Source organism: Stegostoma tigrinum, chromosome 3 (assembly GCF_030684315.1).
Source record: "Stegostoma tigrinum isolate sSteTig4 chromosome 3, sSteTig4.hap1, whole genome shotgun sequence".
Classification (NCBI taxonomy): domain Eukaryota; kingdom Metazoa; phylum Chordata; class Chondrichthyes; order Orectolobiformes; family Stegostomatidae; genus Stegostoma; species Stegostoma tigrinum.
In genome coordinates this window covers 25,503,626-25,523,403 of record NC_081356.1, presented here as the reverse complement: position 1 = coordinate 25,523,403, position 19,778 = coordinate 25,503,626, and the positions used below count along the sequence as shown (strand labels likewise).

At 42.0% G+C, this 19,778-nt stretch overlaps 1 protein-coding gene across 3 annotated transcripts in view; it reads left to right on the top strand.

The window, feature by feature from the left end:
* ift74 (intraflagellar transport 74) overlaps nt 1-19,778 on the top strand; it is a 135,990-nt gene that overhangs the window by 98,431 nt on the left and 17,781 nt on the right. For all 3 annotated transcript variants that reach the window (XM_059643796.1, XM_048527166.2, XM_059643803.1), the window contains exons 14-16: nt 3,887-3,984; nt 9,806-9,932; nt 19,432-19,595. In XM_059643796.1, coding sequence (XP_059499779.1) covers nt 3,887-3,984; nt 9,806-9,932; nt 19,432-19,595 — 389 coding nt within the window. The remainder of the gene's footprint in view (nt 1-3,886; nt 3,985-9,805; nt 9,933-19,431; nt 19,596-19,778) is intronic.

Genomic DNA, 19,778 nt, shown 5'->3' with positions numbered 1-19,778 from the left:
GGATAACAGTTTAAGGAGTAGGGAATTGAGGGGTGAGATGAGGAGAATTTTCTTCGCCCAGAGAAGTGAGGAAGTTGCTGATTGCATAATGTTAGAACATAGAACATAGAACATAGAACAGTACAGCACAGAACAGGCCCTTCAGCCCACAATGTTGTGCCGACCATTGATCCTCATGTATGCACCCTCAAATTTCTGTGACCATATACATGTCCAGCAGTCTCTTAAATGACCCCAATGACCTTGCTTCCACAACTGCTGCTGGCAACGCATTCCATGCTCCCACAACTCTCTGCGTAAAGAACCTGCCTCTGACATCCCCTCTATACTTTCCTCCAAACAGCTTAAAACTATGACCCCTCGTGCTAGCCATTTCTGCCCTGGGAAATAGTCTCTGGCTATCAACTCTATCTATGCCTCTCATTATCTTGTATACCTCAATTAGGTCCCCTCTCCTCCTCCTTTTCTCCAATGAAAAGAGACCAAGCTCAGTCAACCTCTCTTCATCAGATAAGCCCTCCAGTCCAGGCAGCATCCTGGTAAACCTCCTCTGAACCCTCTCCAAAGCATCCACATCTTTCCTATAATAGGGCGCCCAGAACTGGATGCAGTATTCCAAGTGCGGTCTAACCAAAGTTTTATAGAGCTGCAACAAGATCTCACGACTCTTAAACTCAATCCCCCTGTTAATGAAAGCCAAAACACCATATGCTTTCTTAACAACCCTGTCCACTTGGGTGGCCATTTTAAGGGATCTATGTATCTGCACACCAAGATCCCTCTGTTCCTCCACGCTGCCAAGAATCCTATCCTTAATCCTGTACTCAGCTTTCAAATTTGACCTTCCAAAATGCATCACCTCGCATTTATCCAGGTTGAACTCCATCTGCCACCTCTCAGCCCATCTCTGCATCCTGTCAATGTCCCGCTGCAGCCTACAACAGCCCTCTACACTGTCAACGACACCTCCGACCTTTGTGTCGTCTGCAAACTTTCTGACCCATCCTTCAATTCCCTCGTCTAAGTCATTAATAAAAATTACAAACAGTAGAGGCCCAAGGACAGAGCCCTGTGGAACTCCACTCACCACTGACTTCCAGGCAGAATATTTTCCTTCTACTACCACTCGCTGTCTTCTGTTGGCCAGCCAATTCTGTATCCAAGCAGCTAAGTTCCCCTGTATCCCATTCCTCCTGACCTTCTGAATGAGCCTACCATGGGGAACCTTATCAAATGCCTTACTGAAGTCCATATACACCACATCCACAGCTCGACCCTCATCAACTTTTCTAGTCACATCCTCAAAAAACTCAATAAGGTTTGTAAGGCATGACCTACCCCTCACAAAGCCGTGTTGACTGTATTTGATCAAGCCATGCTCTTCCAGATGGTCATAAATCTTATCCCTCAGAATCCTTTCTAACACCTTGCAGACGACAGACGTGAGACTTACCGGTCTATAATTGCCGGGGATTTCCCTATTTCCTTTCTTGAAGAGAGGAATTACATTTGCCTCTCTCCAGTCCTCAGGTACGACTCCAGTGGAGAGCGAGGATGCAAAGATCTTCGCAAGTGGCGAAGCAATTGCATTTCTCGCTTCCCAAAGCAGCCGAGGACAAATCTGATCCGGGCCTGGCGACTTGTCAATCTTAATGTTTGACAAAATTTTCAGCACATCAGCTTCGTCTATCTCTATCCATTCCAGCATGCACACCTGCTCTTCAAAGGTTTCATTCACTACAAAGTTTGTTTCTTTCGTAAAGACAGAAGCAAAAAACTCATTTAGGGCTTCCCCTACCTCCTCAGGCTCCACACACAAGTTCCCTATGCTATCCCTGATCGGCCCTACTCTTTCTTTGACCATTCTCTTATTCCTCACGTAAGTGTAAAATGCCTTTGTGTTTTCCCGTTCTGTACCAATCACAACCTCTCCCACACAGTCCACATCCACGTGCAACAAGACTTGGACAATGTTCAGGCTTAAGCTGATAAGTGGCAAGTAAATATGTAGCACATAGGTGCCAGGTAATGACCATCTCCAATAACAGAATGTAACCATTTTCCATTAACATTCAATAGCATTACAATCACTGAATCCTGCACTTTCAACATCCTGGGATGTGCCATTCACCAGAGGGAGAATCTAACAAACTGTATAAATACTGTGGCTACAATAACAAGTCAGATGCTGGGAATTCTGCAAAAGAAACTCACTGCTGACTTCCCACAACCTCAATGTTGTCTTCCAAGCCATACACTATCCTTATTTTTAAAAATATCACCATTCCTATACTGCTGCTATTTTACAAAGTTGGAACTCCCTTCCTGACAGCTCAGGTATACCTACACCTCATGGACTGCGGCAATCCAAGAATGTGTCTCATATCACCTTCTCAAGGGCAACTGAGAATGAGCAAAAAAGGTCCAGGCTTTCCAGTACACCCACATTCCAGGAAGGAAACAAAAAAGACGGCAATCAATTGTGTTTGCCAGCAGAGAGAAGGCAATGCAAGTTTGTCACAAGTTAACAAAGCTGAATGCAAGAGGGAGACACCTCTTGTCAAAAAGTCAAGTTTCAAGCTATGTCAGAAATCTGGGAAATTTATCGTGTGTGGCCAAGGAGAGTGTGAAGAATCATTGGAGTGGCTTTATTGCTGGTAGCAGATTTGAGAAATTCTCCAAAAACCAGGTGAAGCAATTTGAGATGGCCACTTGTAGTCACTACTCAAAGTAATCAGGAAACGTGAACCCATTGGGTGCTGGAATCAACTGAAGACTTTCTGCACTGTCCACAAATAGCAATTTGTGATCAGTGTAAGTGCAGAACATGAGTTACCTCCAAAAATGATCATTATTTAATGTTTTTAGTCATTTGTGACAGTTAACATTTTAAATGTGAAAACTTGTTGCATCATGCTGTTCAGCCACTAACTGGAAGTTCAAATTTCATTTTAAATGTCATCTGACTTTATGGGGATCAAAATACAACACAGAAGGCCATTCAATCTAATAAATCTGAATTTGTTCTCCTTTGCGAAAGAGCTAGAGGTCTGATTGCAGCTGGATCCCCCAAATAATTGTCGACTCAATTGGAGCTGAAGGCTATCCTCCAGTGAAACTATAGGTGCCACCTGCAGGGGGAAGATGCTGCTAGCTACATCAGGCTATCCATCAATACTCCCTCATACCTAGCCAAAACTGACAGATAGCTGTATGAGGCAAAGATAACTATTCTTCCAGTTCTGTATAGATTTCTGGTGAAGCTCATCAATTTTTCCATTTTAAATTGGGAATTCTGGAAATCAAATCAAACACTCAGGATCATAATTCAGTAGCAGCACTCTCCACTCAGTCAGAAAGTCCCACTTTAGAGTTTTGAGCGTGTAATCTCGATGGGCACTTTGCCGCTGAGGGATGCTGCTAGGTTAGCAGTGGTATTAAATTTGAAGCCTTTTCCCTTTCTTGAAAGTGATATAAAAGATTTCATGGCATATTTTTTTAGTAAAGTGAAAGTATTTCCTGATTGACATTTATCCCTCAGTCAATATGAATAAATCTGATTCTCGTTTATAGAACTTTGCTGTGTGCAAATGATATAGATTGTGGAAATATTTCATTTGCTATTTAGCACTTTGGAAGTTTGTTTCTTCATCGGGTTTTACATGCTGCAGCAAAACTTAACTTTGCTTCGACAAGACACCTTCAGAAAATCAGATTTGCAAGAAATTTTGTGCACAAGGCCAATTTACCAATGACCCTGTGACCTTATAATTTTGGCAGGACATCAGAGCATTTGAAGTTATGACATTCTTTAAAATACAAGCACACTGTGATCAGAATGGTAAATGTATGAAAAGTGATTATTTTGGCGTATTTGTTTTTCAAGCATTCCTAGATACCTATGAAGAAATCAAAAACCAAGAGTTGGAGCGAAAGTCTCAACTTGAAGCTAGTATTGTAGCTCTTCTTGAACACACAAGCCGGGTAAGTGCATTTAGAAAAAATGGGCCTAACTCTCTTGCCTTCTGCACAATTTTTGACTAAATTCAGGAAACAGACTGATAACAATTTTGGGATAGTTTGAACTGCAGATGCTGGATTCAGAGATAACACATTGTGGAGCTGGAAGAACACAGCAGGCCAGGCAGTTTCAGAGGAGCAGGAAAGTTGACGTTTCAAGAAAGGGCCCAACCCAAAACGTCAACTTTCCTGTTCCTCTGATGATGCCTGGTGTGCTCCAGTTCCACACTGATAGCAATTTGGAATGTGGTCTACTGTATCCCTGCTTCTGTCCTGGGGCAAACAGCATTCAGCCGTAAGTATACAGCAGGCATGTTGGGGAACCCTTTCTCCACTATGATTCTCATCACTAGCTTTCTTGGAACACTGGATCTCTCTGTTGCAAGATCTCTACGGATTGCCCACATTCCCTCATCTCTCTAGTATTTGATGTTGTGTCAATTGCAGGCTATGATGTCCAAATATAACCTGTTCAAGAAATTAGAAAATTTCAACTAATAACGCTTCTCAGCAACCAGTTCCTGGCTGCTTGTTTGTGTTTCCTCCTGCAATAGGTTTTTGGGTTCTGGGCTGCCATGATTAGCAGCAGAGTTCAGGAGTCTGCATGCTATTTGTAAATGACCTGGGAGTCAGAAATTTAGTTAGAGAAAACAAAAGATTACCTCGAGAGAAGGGATGAAAATTCATCCCTGCTGCAAATGCACCCAGTGAAGTACAACTGTAAAAAGAGTGAGTAATAGACTCCAATATTTATTAAAAATTAAGTATATTTGTATAAAAGTGAGTTGTAATGCTCTATCCCCATCCATAACAATTCAGTGTGACAGAACAGCATGCAACAGTATATGCTGCATTGTGTCTTCAGAGTTTAAATTTATTAATAGTTTGTAAATTTTTTTTATTCTCTGGTGGGCATCTCTGGTTTGCCAGCATTTAAAACCTGTCCCGAGTTTCTTTTGGCAAGGTGAGCTTTGTCTACCATGCAGTCCATGCTACAGATAGACTCACAATGAGGTTAGGAGGGAAGTTCCAGGATTTTGACCCAGAGCTGATGAAGGAATGGCAATATGTCAAGTCAGGATAGTGAGTAGGTTGGAGGGGAAATTGCAGTTGGTAGTGTTTCTATGTATCTGCTGCCCTTATCCTTCTAGGTGGAAGTGGTCACGGGTTTAGAAGGTGTTGCCTAAAGATCTTTGTCAAATTTCTGCAATGCATCTTGTTGATCATGGCAGCAGTATGCACTGAATGTCACTGGTGCTTGTCGATGTGGTGACCAGTGGGCTGCATTTTCCTGGAATTTTTTTTAAATTCATTCACAGGATGTGGGCATGTCTGGCTATGCCAACATTTATTGACCATCCCTAATCCAGAGGGCAGTTCAGAATCAACCACATTGTTGTAGGCCTAGAATCACATGTAATCCAGACCGGGTAAGGGTGGCAGTTTCCTTCCCCTAAAGGGCACTAGTGAACCAGATGGGTTTTTCTGACATTGGACGTTAGATTCATGGTCATCATTAGACCCCTTAATTCCAGATTCTTGACTGAATTTAAATTCCACCATTTGCAATGGTGGGATTTAAACACAGGTCCCCAGAACATTAGCTGAGTTTCTGGATTAATAGTTCAGCAATAATAGAACTAGGTCATTTGCCTCCCCTAATGTCAAGCTTCTAGAGTTTTGTTAGAGCTGCACTAATCCGGCCAATTGGAGAGTATTCCATCATACTCCTGACTTGTGCATTGTAAATGGCAGACAGACTTTGAATTGTCAAGAGATGAATTATCCGGTGCAGTATTCCTAGCCTCTGACCTGCTATTGTAGCCAGAGCAGTGTTTATATGGTGAATCGAGTTGAGTTTCTAATCATTGATAATCCCTAGGGTGTTGATAGTAGGGGATTGAAACATGATAACACCATCGAATGTCAAGGGCCGGCGGTTAGATTGTCTCTTATTGGTGATGGTCATTGTGAAGCATTTATAGAGTGCGTATGTTACCTGCCACTTGTCAGCCCAAGCCTGGATATTGTTACATTAGAATGTGACTTCCTCTGTGCTGACCATTGTATAAATCTTCTGCGAGTATCCTCACTTCTTATGATGGAGCGAAAGGCATTGATGAAGCAACTAAAACTGGTTGGGGCTAGAAATTGTGCTGAGGAACGCCTGCAGAGATGTCCAGGAGCTGAGATGACTGACATCCCAATAACCAACTATCTATGTGCCAGGTATGACTCCAGCCGGCAGAGAACTTGCACCTTAATTCCAACAGATTCCAGTTGTGGTCATTTATGCCACAATGCCAAATCTGGCCTTGCTGTTAAGGGTTGCTATGCTCACCTCAGTTCTGGAATTCAGCTTTTTTGTCTATGTTTGAACCAAAGCTGAAATGTGGTTAGGAGCTGAATGGCCCTAGTGGAACTCAAATTGGGCGTCAGCAAGTAAGTTATTGCTAGCAGGTGGTGCTTGATAGCTCTGTTGATAACTTCTTCCGTCACCAGGATTCAAGATGGCCTCAATTATAGGGCAATTCTTTACAAGCTCTTTACAACTGATCTTATTCTCATATTTCTAGCAATTGTTCTGCACTTCTAAACCTCCTTCTTTGCACCTGTACCATTGCATTTCTCACTCTGTTCAATCACCCTTTGATGTTTGTATGTTATGATCTGCCTGCACTGCACACAAAACAAATTTTTTCACTGTACCTAGGCACATGTGACAATATCATATCAAAACAAATCACCTTCCTGAATATCAAGAGTGAACTGATAGGGCGGTAATTGGCCAAGTTAATGTTTCATAAGCAAGTTTCTGTGCCAGCCTTTCTGTTAATGGCTTTCTGTGTAGCATGTGAAAGAAATGCTTATGTGTAATGTTGAGAAATGCATGATTTTTATGGGTAGAATACTAATTTTAGGGAGTTGAGCATTCCAATTTTCTGCAATTGACTAGAGGACATTCTTTTAACAAATGTGCAAATTATTAAAACAGATACTCTTATGAACCATAAATTATTTCATAACTACTTATGAACCATAAATTATGTCATAACATTTGATACAATAAAAACAAAACAATTGCACAGCATTTGTGATTTCAAGTGCATTGTAAAATATTAAAAAAACAAGCCAGGTCAGTGGAATGTCAGTTGAGTTATGCAACCCATGATTTCAAAATTCCCACCTGAATATTATTTGTTTTTATCTGCATAAATGTTGTTTCTTTTTGTTGTTTCTATAACCTCTTGATCTTACTGGGGCACTTTTTTTTGCATCAAGCAGCTCATTGTTCTTTACAAAAGTTTGTTGGGTAGTGTGGGCGAAAAGTCAATGGCTCAGATTTTCCGATGGTCAAAGCGCCGTTATTCCAGCATATGTGGGAATTTTTTGAAAACACTGAAAAAGTTATGGATGCTTTGAATCAGAAACAAAAACAGAAATTGCTGGAAAAGCTCAGTAGGGCCTGGCAGCATCTGTGGAGAGAAATTAGAGTTAACATTTCAGGTAGAGTGACACTTCCTCAGGACTGAATGGGAATTTTGCATGGGGTCTCTGTGGAATCCCATCATAGCAGACTCCAAAAGAATTGCTTGGGAGATTGAAGATTCCACAGGGCAATTCGTCTAGGAACCCTCAGAAAGTCTCCATTTAAATCAGTTAATTCAAAGGTTTCTGATGAAATTAAGTAAATAGCTACTCAGAAAATACATAGTCTAACTCCAGAGGAACTATGCAGGGACCATTGCAAGGTCTGCTGTTGTTTATCTTTTATATAAGCAACTTGGACAAGAATTTTAAGAGGAATGGTTAGTAAGTTTGCAGATGACAACAAAATTAGTGGTATAGTCGACAGTGAAGCAGGTTATATAAGATTACAAAGGGATCTTAATCAATTGAGCCAATAGGCTGAGAAGTGCAGGTAAAGTTTAATTTGGATAAATGTGAGGTATTGCATTTTGATAAAGTGAACAAGGACAGGACTTATACAGTTAATGGTAGGGCCCTGGATAGTGTGCTCGACCAGAGAGACCTAGCGGTTCAAGTACATAGTTCTTTGAAAGTTGAGTTGCATGTAGGCAGGGTGGTTAAGAATGCATTGAGCATGTTTGCCTTCATTGCTCAGACCATTGAATAAAGGAGTTGGGGCGTCTTTTTGAGGTTGCACAGAAAGTTGATGAGGCCACTTTTGTAGTGCTATGTACAATTCTGATTGTCCTGTAATAGGAAGAATATTATTAAATGAAGAAGGTTCGGAAAAGATTTACCAGGATGTTGCCGGGGCTGGAGGGTTTGAGTTATAAGGAGAGGCTGGATAGGCTGGGATGTTTTTCACTGGAGCATAGGAGTTTGAAGAGTGACCTTATGAAGGTTTATGAAATCATTAAGGGCATAGATAATGTGCATAGCGAAGGTCTTTACCCTAGGGTGGGGGAGTTGAAAACTAGAGGTCATATTTTTAAACTGAGGTGGGATATTTAAAAGGGACCCGAGGGGCAACGTTTTCTCGTAGAGGTTGGTTCCCACGTGGAACAGTTAATGCAGATACGGTTACAACATTTAAAAGACTTTTGCCTAGGTACATGAATAGGGAACATTTAGAGGGAAATGGGCCAAACGCAGACAATTGGGACTAATTTAGTTTGGGAAACTTGGTCAGCATGAATGATGGGTCTGTTTCTATGCTGTATGACTCCATGACACTGACCCCATGCTTAGCTCATAGACGCCTAAGTGCACCTCCCATGATACCTTACACACATGCGCGCACGCACCCTCTTATTGCTTCCGATCAGCTCCCTTCTCCGGTCCATTCCACATGCCTCACTACCACCCTCCAGAACTGTTCTCAAAATTTGCTTCCCCACCTCTGGATTTGACATGTGCATGCACCACACATGCACGGTCTGCCCTAGATCTGACCCCCCCCATCTCTGTGGACTGCGTCCACCCCACCCTCCTCGTTCCACGCCCCCATTCACCGCCACCGGACCAAACCTTGTATCAGTCCCCAAGAATGGACTCCTCAACTCTCTGAACCCAACCTGTTTCAACCCCCATTGCTGATCCCTAAAATCTCCACCTAACCACGCCCCCCCAACCTCCCAACTGTATGCTTTCCCCAGCATCCTCCCTAGACCTGACGTCACTCGCTTCTTCCAGACCCTGTTTCTTCAGCCTAACCCAACCTGCCCTAAACACTGCAGCATTTGTTGGCTCCTTACCATCTTTTTACCCTGGCATCCTACCGACCTGACACCCTTTGCCCTGCTCACTTGGCATATAGTTCAACTGGAACCCTACTTACTCCGACCTCATGCTTCCCTAATGTGCTTACTATTTGACAGCTGCTGTCAACATGGCTGTCTGCGATTCAGGACCTTAAAATTCCACAATATGTTGGCTGATTGCTGTGAAAAGAGTGTCTGTTTCAACTTCACTAGAGAATTCTGTCAGAAAGGAATAAAAGCAACATACAGTGAATGCTGGAATTCTGAAACAAGCACACAAAATGCTGAAGAAAAGAAGAGTCATATGGACTCAAAATGTTTACTCTGTTCCTGTCTCCACAGATGCTGCCAGACTTGCTTAGTCTCTTCAGCATTCTCTGTGTTTGTGTCCTAAAGGAAGCATGGATCTGCAGGAGCCCTCGTTGGAATTCCCTATTCAATATGTGAAGCTCTCTCCTTTCGTAAAAAATAAGAGACAGTTTGACAATCTGCATGAGATCCTTGCCAATGTATTTTAGCAATGTTTAATTTATTACTTTGGTCTTGCAATGCAGAATATGAATCGAATGAGACAGATCTCCTCGATAACAGCTCATGAACTGAAGTCAATGCAGGAGGATCTGAGTTTCAAGGAAACTGAAATGCAGAAATCCCAAACAACTGCCAAGGGCTTGACTGATGGTACGAAACATTGAAATATTTCTCCCCATATCTATGATTTCCGATATTTGAAATAAGACTGACCTTGAAGAATATTTGACACTGCAATTTTCTGTCAACTTATTGCTCACAGCATTAAAATAGCTCAAGCAAAAAAATGTGAATAATATTGTCTGTGACTGCAGCCATTGTATATCACCTACATTGCACAAAGAGAGTGTATGTGAGAGCATTAGTGGGCTGAATGAAAGAAAACCTGAAGAGATTTTTTAAAATATAAAAAGAACAAGAGAATAACTCGGGAAAGTAGAGGGCCTATTTGGGACGATAGTGGTAATCTGTGTTTGGACCCAGAAAACATGGGTACATATCTTCATGATTACTTTGCATCAATCTTCATAATGGAAAAGCACATGCAGGTATAGACATTCACCAGTGTAGCACACTGTGAAATAGTAGAAGAAGTTAACATAGAGAGGTAATATTGGCAGGTTTAGCAGCATTAACATTGGATAGGTCCCTGGATGCTCAGATGAGATGTATCCCAAACTGTTGAGAGAGGCAAGGGAGGAGGTATCAGGAGCTCTAGTAGTAATTTTCATTCCTCTTTGGAGATCGGTGAGGTGTCAGGGGACAAGAGGACTGCTAATACTGTCCCATTACTGAAAAAGGGGAAGAAAGCATAGAACAAGAAATTACAAACCAATCATTCTAATCTTGCTGATGGTGAAATTATTAGAAAAAATTCTGGCGGACAGCATATATGTGTGCATGGCGGGACGTGCGTTAATCAGGAATAATCAGCGTGGCTTAGCAAAGATAATGTTGTGTTTGACACAGTTGAGCAAATTTTTTGAGGAGGCAACCCGGAGTGTTGATCAAGGGGCAAGGGATTAAAGGTTGCGGGGAGAAGGCAGGAGAATGTGACTGAGAAACACACCAGCCATGAATGAATGGTGGAGCACGCAATAGGCCTAAATTTCTCATATATTCTATTGTCTTATGGGGTGATGCAACTAATGTAGCCTACATAGATTTTAACAAGTCTTTTGATATGATCCCTCATGGCAGACTGGTCAAAAAAAAAAGATCCCATGGGATCCAAGGCAAAGTGGCATGTTGGATTTAAAATCAGAGGCAAGAAGCAGGGGATGATGGTGGAGGGACGTTTCTATGAGTAGAAGTATATTTCCAGTAGGGATCCACTGGTTCAATTCCGGTGCACTTGCTGTTTATGATGTGCATTAATGATATGATCTCAAATGTAGGGCGTATTACAGGACTACTGGGAGTATTTCAGGATTATTAAAGGATTACAGCTGTAATTTTCGATGTTTTTAAACAGCACATTAATTGTGCAAATCAAATCAGTATCAATACCATGGAGGATGAATTGCTGGAGTGTGTATGGGATGGTTTTCTGTATCAATACATTGACTAACCAGCTGGAGAATGATGCAATAACTGGGTATTGAGTAATGAGAAAGGAATAATTGGCATTCTAGCTGTACAAGGCCCCTTGGGTTAAGAATGACCCATAATATGATAGGATTCTTCATTAGGATAGAGAGTAGCGTCATTGATTTTGAAACTAGCGTCCTGAATCTAAATAAAGGAAACTATGATGGCTAGAGGTGCGAGCTGACGATGATAAAGTGGACAACATTACTTAAAGGAATGACATTTGAAGAGTGCATGGCCGAACTTGAACAATTGTTCATCTTGTCTGGCAAAAAAACACTGGAAAGGTGGCCCAATCATGGCTTACATGGGAAATTAGGGATAATATGGTGTACAATGAAGGGGCTACAAATTGGCAATCAAAGAAGCAGACCTGAGGATTTGGGAAAATTTAGATTTCAACAGAGGACAAAGAGATTGATAAGAAAAGAAAGAAGCGCACCAGAAGTAAGATTACTAAGAAGTCACAAACTGATTGTGAAAGCTTCCATAGGCATCTGATGAGAAAATGATTACTGGAGACAAATGTTCTTCCCTTCCAGTCAGAAGGAGGTGAACTTATAATAGGGAGCGAAGAAATAGCAGACCGATTAAATACATATTTTGGTTCTGTCCTCATAAAGGAAAGCAAAAATAACATACTTAAAAAGTTGGAGAACCTAGGCTGTAATGAACGGAAGAAATTGAAGGAAGTCAGTATTAACAGGGTATTGGAGTTGGAGAAATTGATAGGAGTAAGGACTGATAGATTGCAAGGACCTGACATTCTACGTCCCAGAGGACTTCTGGAAGTTGGTGGTCACCTTTCCAGATTCTGTAGACTCTGGAACAATTCCACTGGATTGAGGGTAACTAATATCAGCCCACTATTTAACAGAGCAGGTGGAGAGAAAACAGGGAATTATAAACCTGTTAGCCAGACATCGGAAGTGGAGAAAATGCCGGAGTTCGTTATGAAAGGTTTCCAAGCAGAACACTTGAAAACAATGGACAGAGTCATAGTAGATTTACGAAAGGCTTGACAAATCTCCTGGAACTTTTCAAGAATATAAATAGTCAAGTTAATAAGGGGGAGCTAGTGGATTTGGCTTACTTGGACTTTCAGAAGGCTTTTGTTAAGGTCCCACTGAAGAAATTAGCATGTAAAATTAAAGCACATGGAATAGGAAGTAGTTTACTGGTATTGATAGTGAACAGGTTGGTAGAATAGGATTCTTTTTTACAACTTGCAGTAACTAGTAGAGTACTACAGGGATCAGTGCTTGGACCCCAGCTATTCAGATAATGCATTAATGATTTAAATAAGGAAACTAAATGTTTTATCTCCAAGTTTGTAAACAAAGCTGGGTTGGAGCGGAAAGCAGAGATGATTCAGATAAATTGAATGGGTAAATACCTGGCAGAAGAAGTATAATGTGGATAAGTGTGAGGTTATCCACTTTGGTAGCAGAAACACAAAGGCGTGGTCAAAGATTGGGTATGGGGAAGCGCCAGTGCACTGTGGCCTGGGTATCCTTGTACAGAAATCAAGCATGCAGGTGCTGCAGACGGTGAAGAAGGCAGCTGGTATGTCAGTTTTCATAGTAAGAGATTCAAATACAGGAGCAGGGATATCTTGATGCAATTGTACAGAGCCTTGGTGAGACTACACCTGGAGTATTATGTGCAGTTTTGTTTTCCTTATCTCAGCAATGGAGGAGGTGCAACGGTAGATGTATTCAATGTTCTGGTAAACCAGAAGGTTTACAAGAAGCAGAGCATCTTTGACAATAACTGTCGCTGATGTTTTAGAAACACAGATTCAAGATCCTACATTGCAATAAATTCAATTTAAAAAGAAACCAATGTGATTGAAGGTTAACGTGAATCTCAGATTGTAGTAAAAACCCAATTGGTTCACAGTGTTCTTTGGGAAAGAAAGGATGCTGTCCTTGTATAGCCTAGTCTGTTTGTGACTGGTCCAAAACCATCTGAAATAGCCTAGTAAACCCCAAAGCTGTAAAAGCTAAGTACAGTCAGTTCTGCTGTAATGCAAACGTCCTTTACCTGTGTTGGCTATACTGTGATCCCAGCCCCGTTAATTCAAATGATGTGACTATTGTGCAATTTTCTTATAATGTGAGGTCAGACAAGAACGGAACTATCGTGTTATATCAGAACCAACTCTAAAAGCCAATCGTGCGAGCAATGTTAGCATCCTTATAGTGGGTATTTTTTACAACCTGGTACTTGAATATCTCTATTATCTTCTGCCTTCCTATTTCTGTAATCTTCTCAAGCACCACCATCTCTCCACACCCTCAGTTCCTTTGACTTTGACCTTTCGAGCAGCCATCCTTCAATTTCCACTGAAATTCTTTCTCTATATTACTTCCCTCTGTCCTTTTATGACTCGCCAATTTCACTTTGACCAAGTTTCAGTTCCTCCCAATATTTCCTCCTTTCGCCTCATGTTGTTTTTCCCCATGCACTCTATGAAGCATTTTGAGACTGACTTTTATTTTCAGGATGGTGTACAAATGCAAGTTATTTCAAGTAGCTTGCATTCAGTAACTCAGAAATAAATTGTTTTATTGTTGCAAAATATAAGATCAGAATATTGATAAGACTGTCAGCTGAACAAATAGTGCAGAAAATTCCAATGCCTGTGTTAAACAACTTTTTCTTGATGGGTGTAGTTTCTTATAAGCATTTAGTGACTTCACTGACACTTGTATTGTTGGTCAGGATTTCCTTCTTGAGCCTGGCCTTAATAATCTGTTAAAATTACTGTAGGTCAGACCTAACTGTTATACAACGACTATTTTGCAAGTGTAATAACAGATTAGTCTTCATTACATGGATTGTATTTGTACAATAGTTTGATATACAACAATGTTAGCAAGTTTTTAAAAATGGTCATTTCTTGTGGGAAATGTACTGATATGAGTTTTCCAATATGAGTTTTGTATGGCCCAATATCTGGCTTTTTAGTAACATTATTGAAACGTGTTTTAAAATGCATTTTCTTCTTTTTAACAACAGGTGGTATATTTTTGTATTAAAAGGAAGAACCTGAAGTGGATAAAAATGTTTACCAGATGGAAAGCATTCCACAAGATAGTCCAGAACGTCAAGTTAATACATTACTCTAAAGAGTACAGGCAGAAGGATTTGACCCCTAATGTCCTCTCAGAAGGGACTGAACTGTGCCTTCTTCCTACCTCTTCTTTTAACCATAGTTTAGCGAATAACGTCTGTTCATTGAAATTTGTTACAATATAAAATGCTAGAATTTTTCTTACTTTTGCTTCCTGTTTGTCCAGACAACAGGGGTGTGTTTTGTTTTTTTTGCATGTAGAGTACTGGATGAGAACTACTGAACTCGCTGAGTCTATGATTCTCCTAAATAGCATTTATTTGATAATTATAAAGACTGACCAATATTTTACTTTTCGGTACTTACTTAATGTATTACTAAATCACTTCATGCATCTTTAAGAACCTTGATGTACTGTAATACTTTTGAAAAAAACAGACAAAAAAGTTAGAAAGAAGCTTCGGAACATGCTGCACTGTAGAAGGCTTTAATTCCATTGAAAACAAAACTGGAAATTGCTGGAATTCCCTCAGGAAGGGCCACTGAACCAAAATGTCAACTGTGATTTCTCTCCACAGACGCTGCCAGACCTATGAGCTTTTGAGCAATTTTTATTTTTGTTTCTGATTTATAACGTTCATGGTTCTTATGGTTTTTATTCAATTCCATTGCAGCCATTTCTTCTTATTGGTCTGTGAAGGTAAATGTAGCCATTTTCATTGTCTGGGCTGATTGGTACAGTTCATAGCAGTATTTAGCTGTCTGCTAAGGCTAATCTGCACCTGAAAGGTTCTGTTTCAAATAAAGGATAGGCAGACAAATGAGATTCAGACAAGTAACTAGCTTGGGAATTCCTTTCCATGCATTTTCTCTGACTGTGATAAGCAGTCACTTTTGAATTGTGCCACACACTGCTTTTCATTTGGTTGCACAAGGTGTTGTGATCCTGGGATTTCTCAGAGCTCAAAGTCAACATTGAAACTCCCAAATTAAGCCTTCAGACTGCGCTTGCAATTCCTTCTTTGACTGCTGTGAAAACATAGCCCAGCCTTAAATTCTCCAAAAAAATTTCTCTTCGACAAGATGACCACTCCCTCTGAGTTGTGACTGCCTCAAAATGGTGCGAATGCTCAATATGCCTGGTCAAGAGACCACTTCATGTTCTGTATTGCTTTCCTGCCTTTTGATCTTCTGAATCTTCTGAAGGCAGCTCAATAGAAAGTGATAATAAAATGTGAGGCTGGATGAACACAGCAGGCCAAGCAGCATCTCAGGAGCACAAAAGCTGACGTTTCGGGCCTAGACCCTTCATCAGAGAGGGGGATGGGGAGAGGGAACTGGAATAAATAGGGAGAGAGGGGGAGGCGGACCGAAGATGGAGAGTAAAGAAGATAGGTGGAGAGAGTATAGGTGGCGAGGTAGGGAGGGGATAGGTCAGTCCAGGGAAGACGGACAGGTCAAGGAGGTGGGATGAGGTTAGTAGGTAGATGGGGGTGCGGTTTGGGGTGGGAGGAAGGGATGGGTGAGAGGAAGAACTGGTTAGGGAGGCAGAGACAGGTTGGACTGGTTTTGGGATGCAGTGGGTGGGGGGGAAGAGCTGGGCTGGTTGTGTGGTGCAGTGGGGGGAGGGGACGAACTGGGCTAGTTTAGGGATGCAGTAGGGGAAGGGGAGATTTTGAAACTGGTGAAGTCCACATTGATACCATTAGGCTGCAGGGTTCCTAGGCGGAATATGAGTTGCTGTTCCTGCAACCTTCGGGTGGCATCATTGTGGCACTGCAGGAGGCCCATGATGGACATGTCATCTAAAGAATGGGAGGGGGAGTGGAAAAGGTTTGCGACTGGGAGGTGCAGTTGTTTGTAGCGAACTGAGCGGAGGTGTTCTGCAAAGCGGTCTCCAAGCCTCCGCTTGGTTTCCCCAATGTAGAGGAAGCCACACCGGGTACAGTGGATGCAGTATACCACATTGGCAGATGTGCAGGTGAACCTCTGCTTAATGTGGAATGTCATCTTGGGGCCTGGGATAGGGGTGAGGGAGGAGGTGTGAGGGCAAGTGTAGCATTTCCTGCAGTTGCAGGGGAAGGTGCCGGGTGTGGTGGGGTTGGAGGGCAGTGTGGAGCGAACAAGGGAGTCACGGAGAGAGTGGTCTCTCCGGAAAGCAGACAGGGGTGGGGATGGAAAAATGTCTTAGGTGGTGGGGTCGGATTGTAAATGGCGAAAGTGTCGGAGGATGATGCATTGTATCCGGAGGTTGGTAGGGTGGTGTGTGAGAACGAAGGGGATCCTCTTAGGGCGGTTGTGGCGGGGGCGGGGAGTGAGGGATGTGTTGCGGGAAATACGGGAGACGCGGTCAAGGGCATTCTCGATCACTGTGGGGGGAAATTGCGGTCCTTAAAGAACTTGGACATCTGGGATGTGCGGGAGTGGAATGTCTTATCGTGGGAGCAGATGCGGCGGAGGAATTGGGAATAGGGGATGGAATTTTTGCAGGAGGGTGGGTGGGAGGAGGTGTATTCTAGGTAGCTGTGGGAGTCGGTGGGCTTGAAATGGACATCAGTTACAAGCTGGTTGCCTGAGATGGAGACTGAGAGGTCCAGGAAGGTGCGGGGTGTGCTGGAAATGGCCCAGGTGAACTCATCCCTCACCTTCCTGGAATCTCCAGCACATCCCTCACCTTCCTGGCCAGTTCGTCCCCTCCCCCCACTGCACCACACAACCAGCCCAGCTCTTCCCCTCCCCCCCCCCCCCCCCCCGCACCCCCCCCCCCCCCCCACCCACTGCATCCCAAAACCAGTCCAACCTGTCTCTGCCTCCCTAACCGGTTCTTCCTCTCACCCATCCCTTCCTCCCACCCCAAGCCGCACCCCCATCTACCTACTAACCTCATCCCACCTCCTTGACCTGTCCGTCTTCCCTGGACTGACCTATCCCCTCCCTACCTCGCCACCTATACTCTCTCCACCTATCTTCTTTACTCTCCATCTTCGGTCCGCCTCCCCCTCTCTCCCTATTTATTCCAGTTCCCTCTCCCCATCCACCTCTCTGATGAAGGGTCTAGGCCCGAAACGTCAGCTTTTGTGCTCCTGAGATGCTGCTTGACCTGCTGTGTTCATCCAGCCTCACATTTTATTATCTTGGAATTCTCCAGCATCTGCAGTTCCCATTATCTCAATAGAAAGTGATTGATTTTACTGGCATGATGCTGCTATACACTCCTAGCCTTGCGAATGTACAGTGCACAGAACGATTCATGTATAGATTTTCAGTATTCTAGGCAAACTAACTGTTCTTTGTTCCCAATCTGATGTCCAAAGTACCAAAGGCTGCACTCTTTGGCTGTTCTTGCATGTATCTTATCATCAACATCTTTAGATAGTGTGCTGCTAGAATGAGCTAACTTACCTACTGCTGATTCTAGTAATGGAATGAAACATTGGACGACCTTGGATATTCCTAGGGCAGTCTGGTATTCTGTATGTTGACTGTAAGCTCAAAATGATCAGTTGCATTGGGGAATAAGTCTGTGCTACATAGCATGTTCAGCTGTGAACTGGCAGTCAGTGCACTATAATTGGCAAATAGAAAATTCTGAAATATATCCTTGGCAATCTTGGGCTTTGCCTGGAGTCAACTTAAATTGTGTGGCTTCTGGTCCAAGCTGTATTTGATTTTGATGGCAAGATCTCCATTGTGAAAGCCATTGAAGAGCAAAGTAGATGAAAGCATGCTGAGGATGGTTGATGCTAGCAAGCAGGCATGTTTGACTCCATTAGCAAAACTAGGAATGGGCTAGAAGTCTTCCCATTACCCAATACACAGGTGACCATGTATCATAGAACTGCGGAACCATTGTGATAATTTTTTCCAGCTAAGTTTCTCTTCCTTCCAGAGGATAAATGTATTACCAAGCAGTTGATTTTAATTCACCGGATGTTAATACTGAAATATTTTTAACTTAATTATATTTGTAGTTTAGAAATTTCGCTTTGTCCTAACTTTTACATGATGATAGAAAAATGCAGTTTTCCATCAGCAGAAGCTTATTTACACGCTGTGAATGGAAGTAGCATTCCAATGGTTAAATTGTTGCCCTTTTCATGAGATATTTAGAATCAGATATTAAATTTAAGGTCTAACCCTGTCGCTTCTCTAAGCAGAACTTATTATTGTCTGATGTGTTTCAGGCAAATGGTTCATCATAATAAAGAAGTAACGGATAAAGCTGACCACCAGAGAGAGGCACCATAGTCAACTTGCATATTATTTCAAAACAGCAGTTTCTATAGTCTAGAGTCCTTTTTGCAAATACTAAATGAAACTTTGAATCATCCTTTGCAATAGAGATGTGACTTACCCCTGTAAGTCACCTGGACAGCTGTTATGCGATTTAGAGTAATGCTAACAGCAAGGGTTCAGTTCCCTCACCAACTGAGGTTAGCATGAAGGGTTCTCATTCTCAACCTCTCCTCTTGCCTAAGACATGGTGTTGCTCAGGTTAAACCCTCATTAATCGTTTCTGTTTAATGAGAGAACAACCCTGTGGTCTGGTAAGACTGTGGTGACTTTACTTTTACCTTTATCCTTTACGTCAGAAAAGCTGAAGAGAAGGCTTAAAACAGCCAGGTTTGTAACTTTCTGTTATGACGTGCCAATCAGGATAGAGAATCAAAAGCATTACTGTGGATTGCTCATACATTTTAAACTTAAAAAAATCCAGAACATGAAATGTTTCATACTGTGATACTAAGCAATAATAACTCTGTGAGTTTCAGCCTTAGCAATGTTCAGCAGACATTCTTGCCTGATGAAGAAATATATCAGGTTATCCTCCACATTGACCCAGTAAAATACATTATGCTGCATATTATCTCATGTATTTTTGTTGGCTGCTGTGATTTCGTATTTTTTTTTATTTGTCTGGATATGTAGAGGAGATATCTACAGATTGACTCATCTTTCCTTTTCTCCATCCAACCACAGAGAGCCAACGGCTGCAACAGGATCTTCAGAAGGTTGAACAACTGGAAAGCAAGATTGGTGCAGAGTTAAGTTCTTTAAAGGAAAAGATCCAGCACATCACAGATGCTCTGCAAACCTATAATGACTTGGACGGACTAAAAGCTGCTGGAGAGGAGAAAAAGAAGGTAATAGTGTTAGAAATGACCCATTAGGAATTAACTGGATGTGCATTCACATTTGGGTGGAAAGCCTTGTATGAATTTTTTTACATATATTAATTAGAATCAGGAGTAAGCCATTTGGTTCCTTGAGTCTGCTTCAGCATTTAATGAGATCTTTGCAGATTTGATTGTGGTCCCAACTCCACT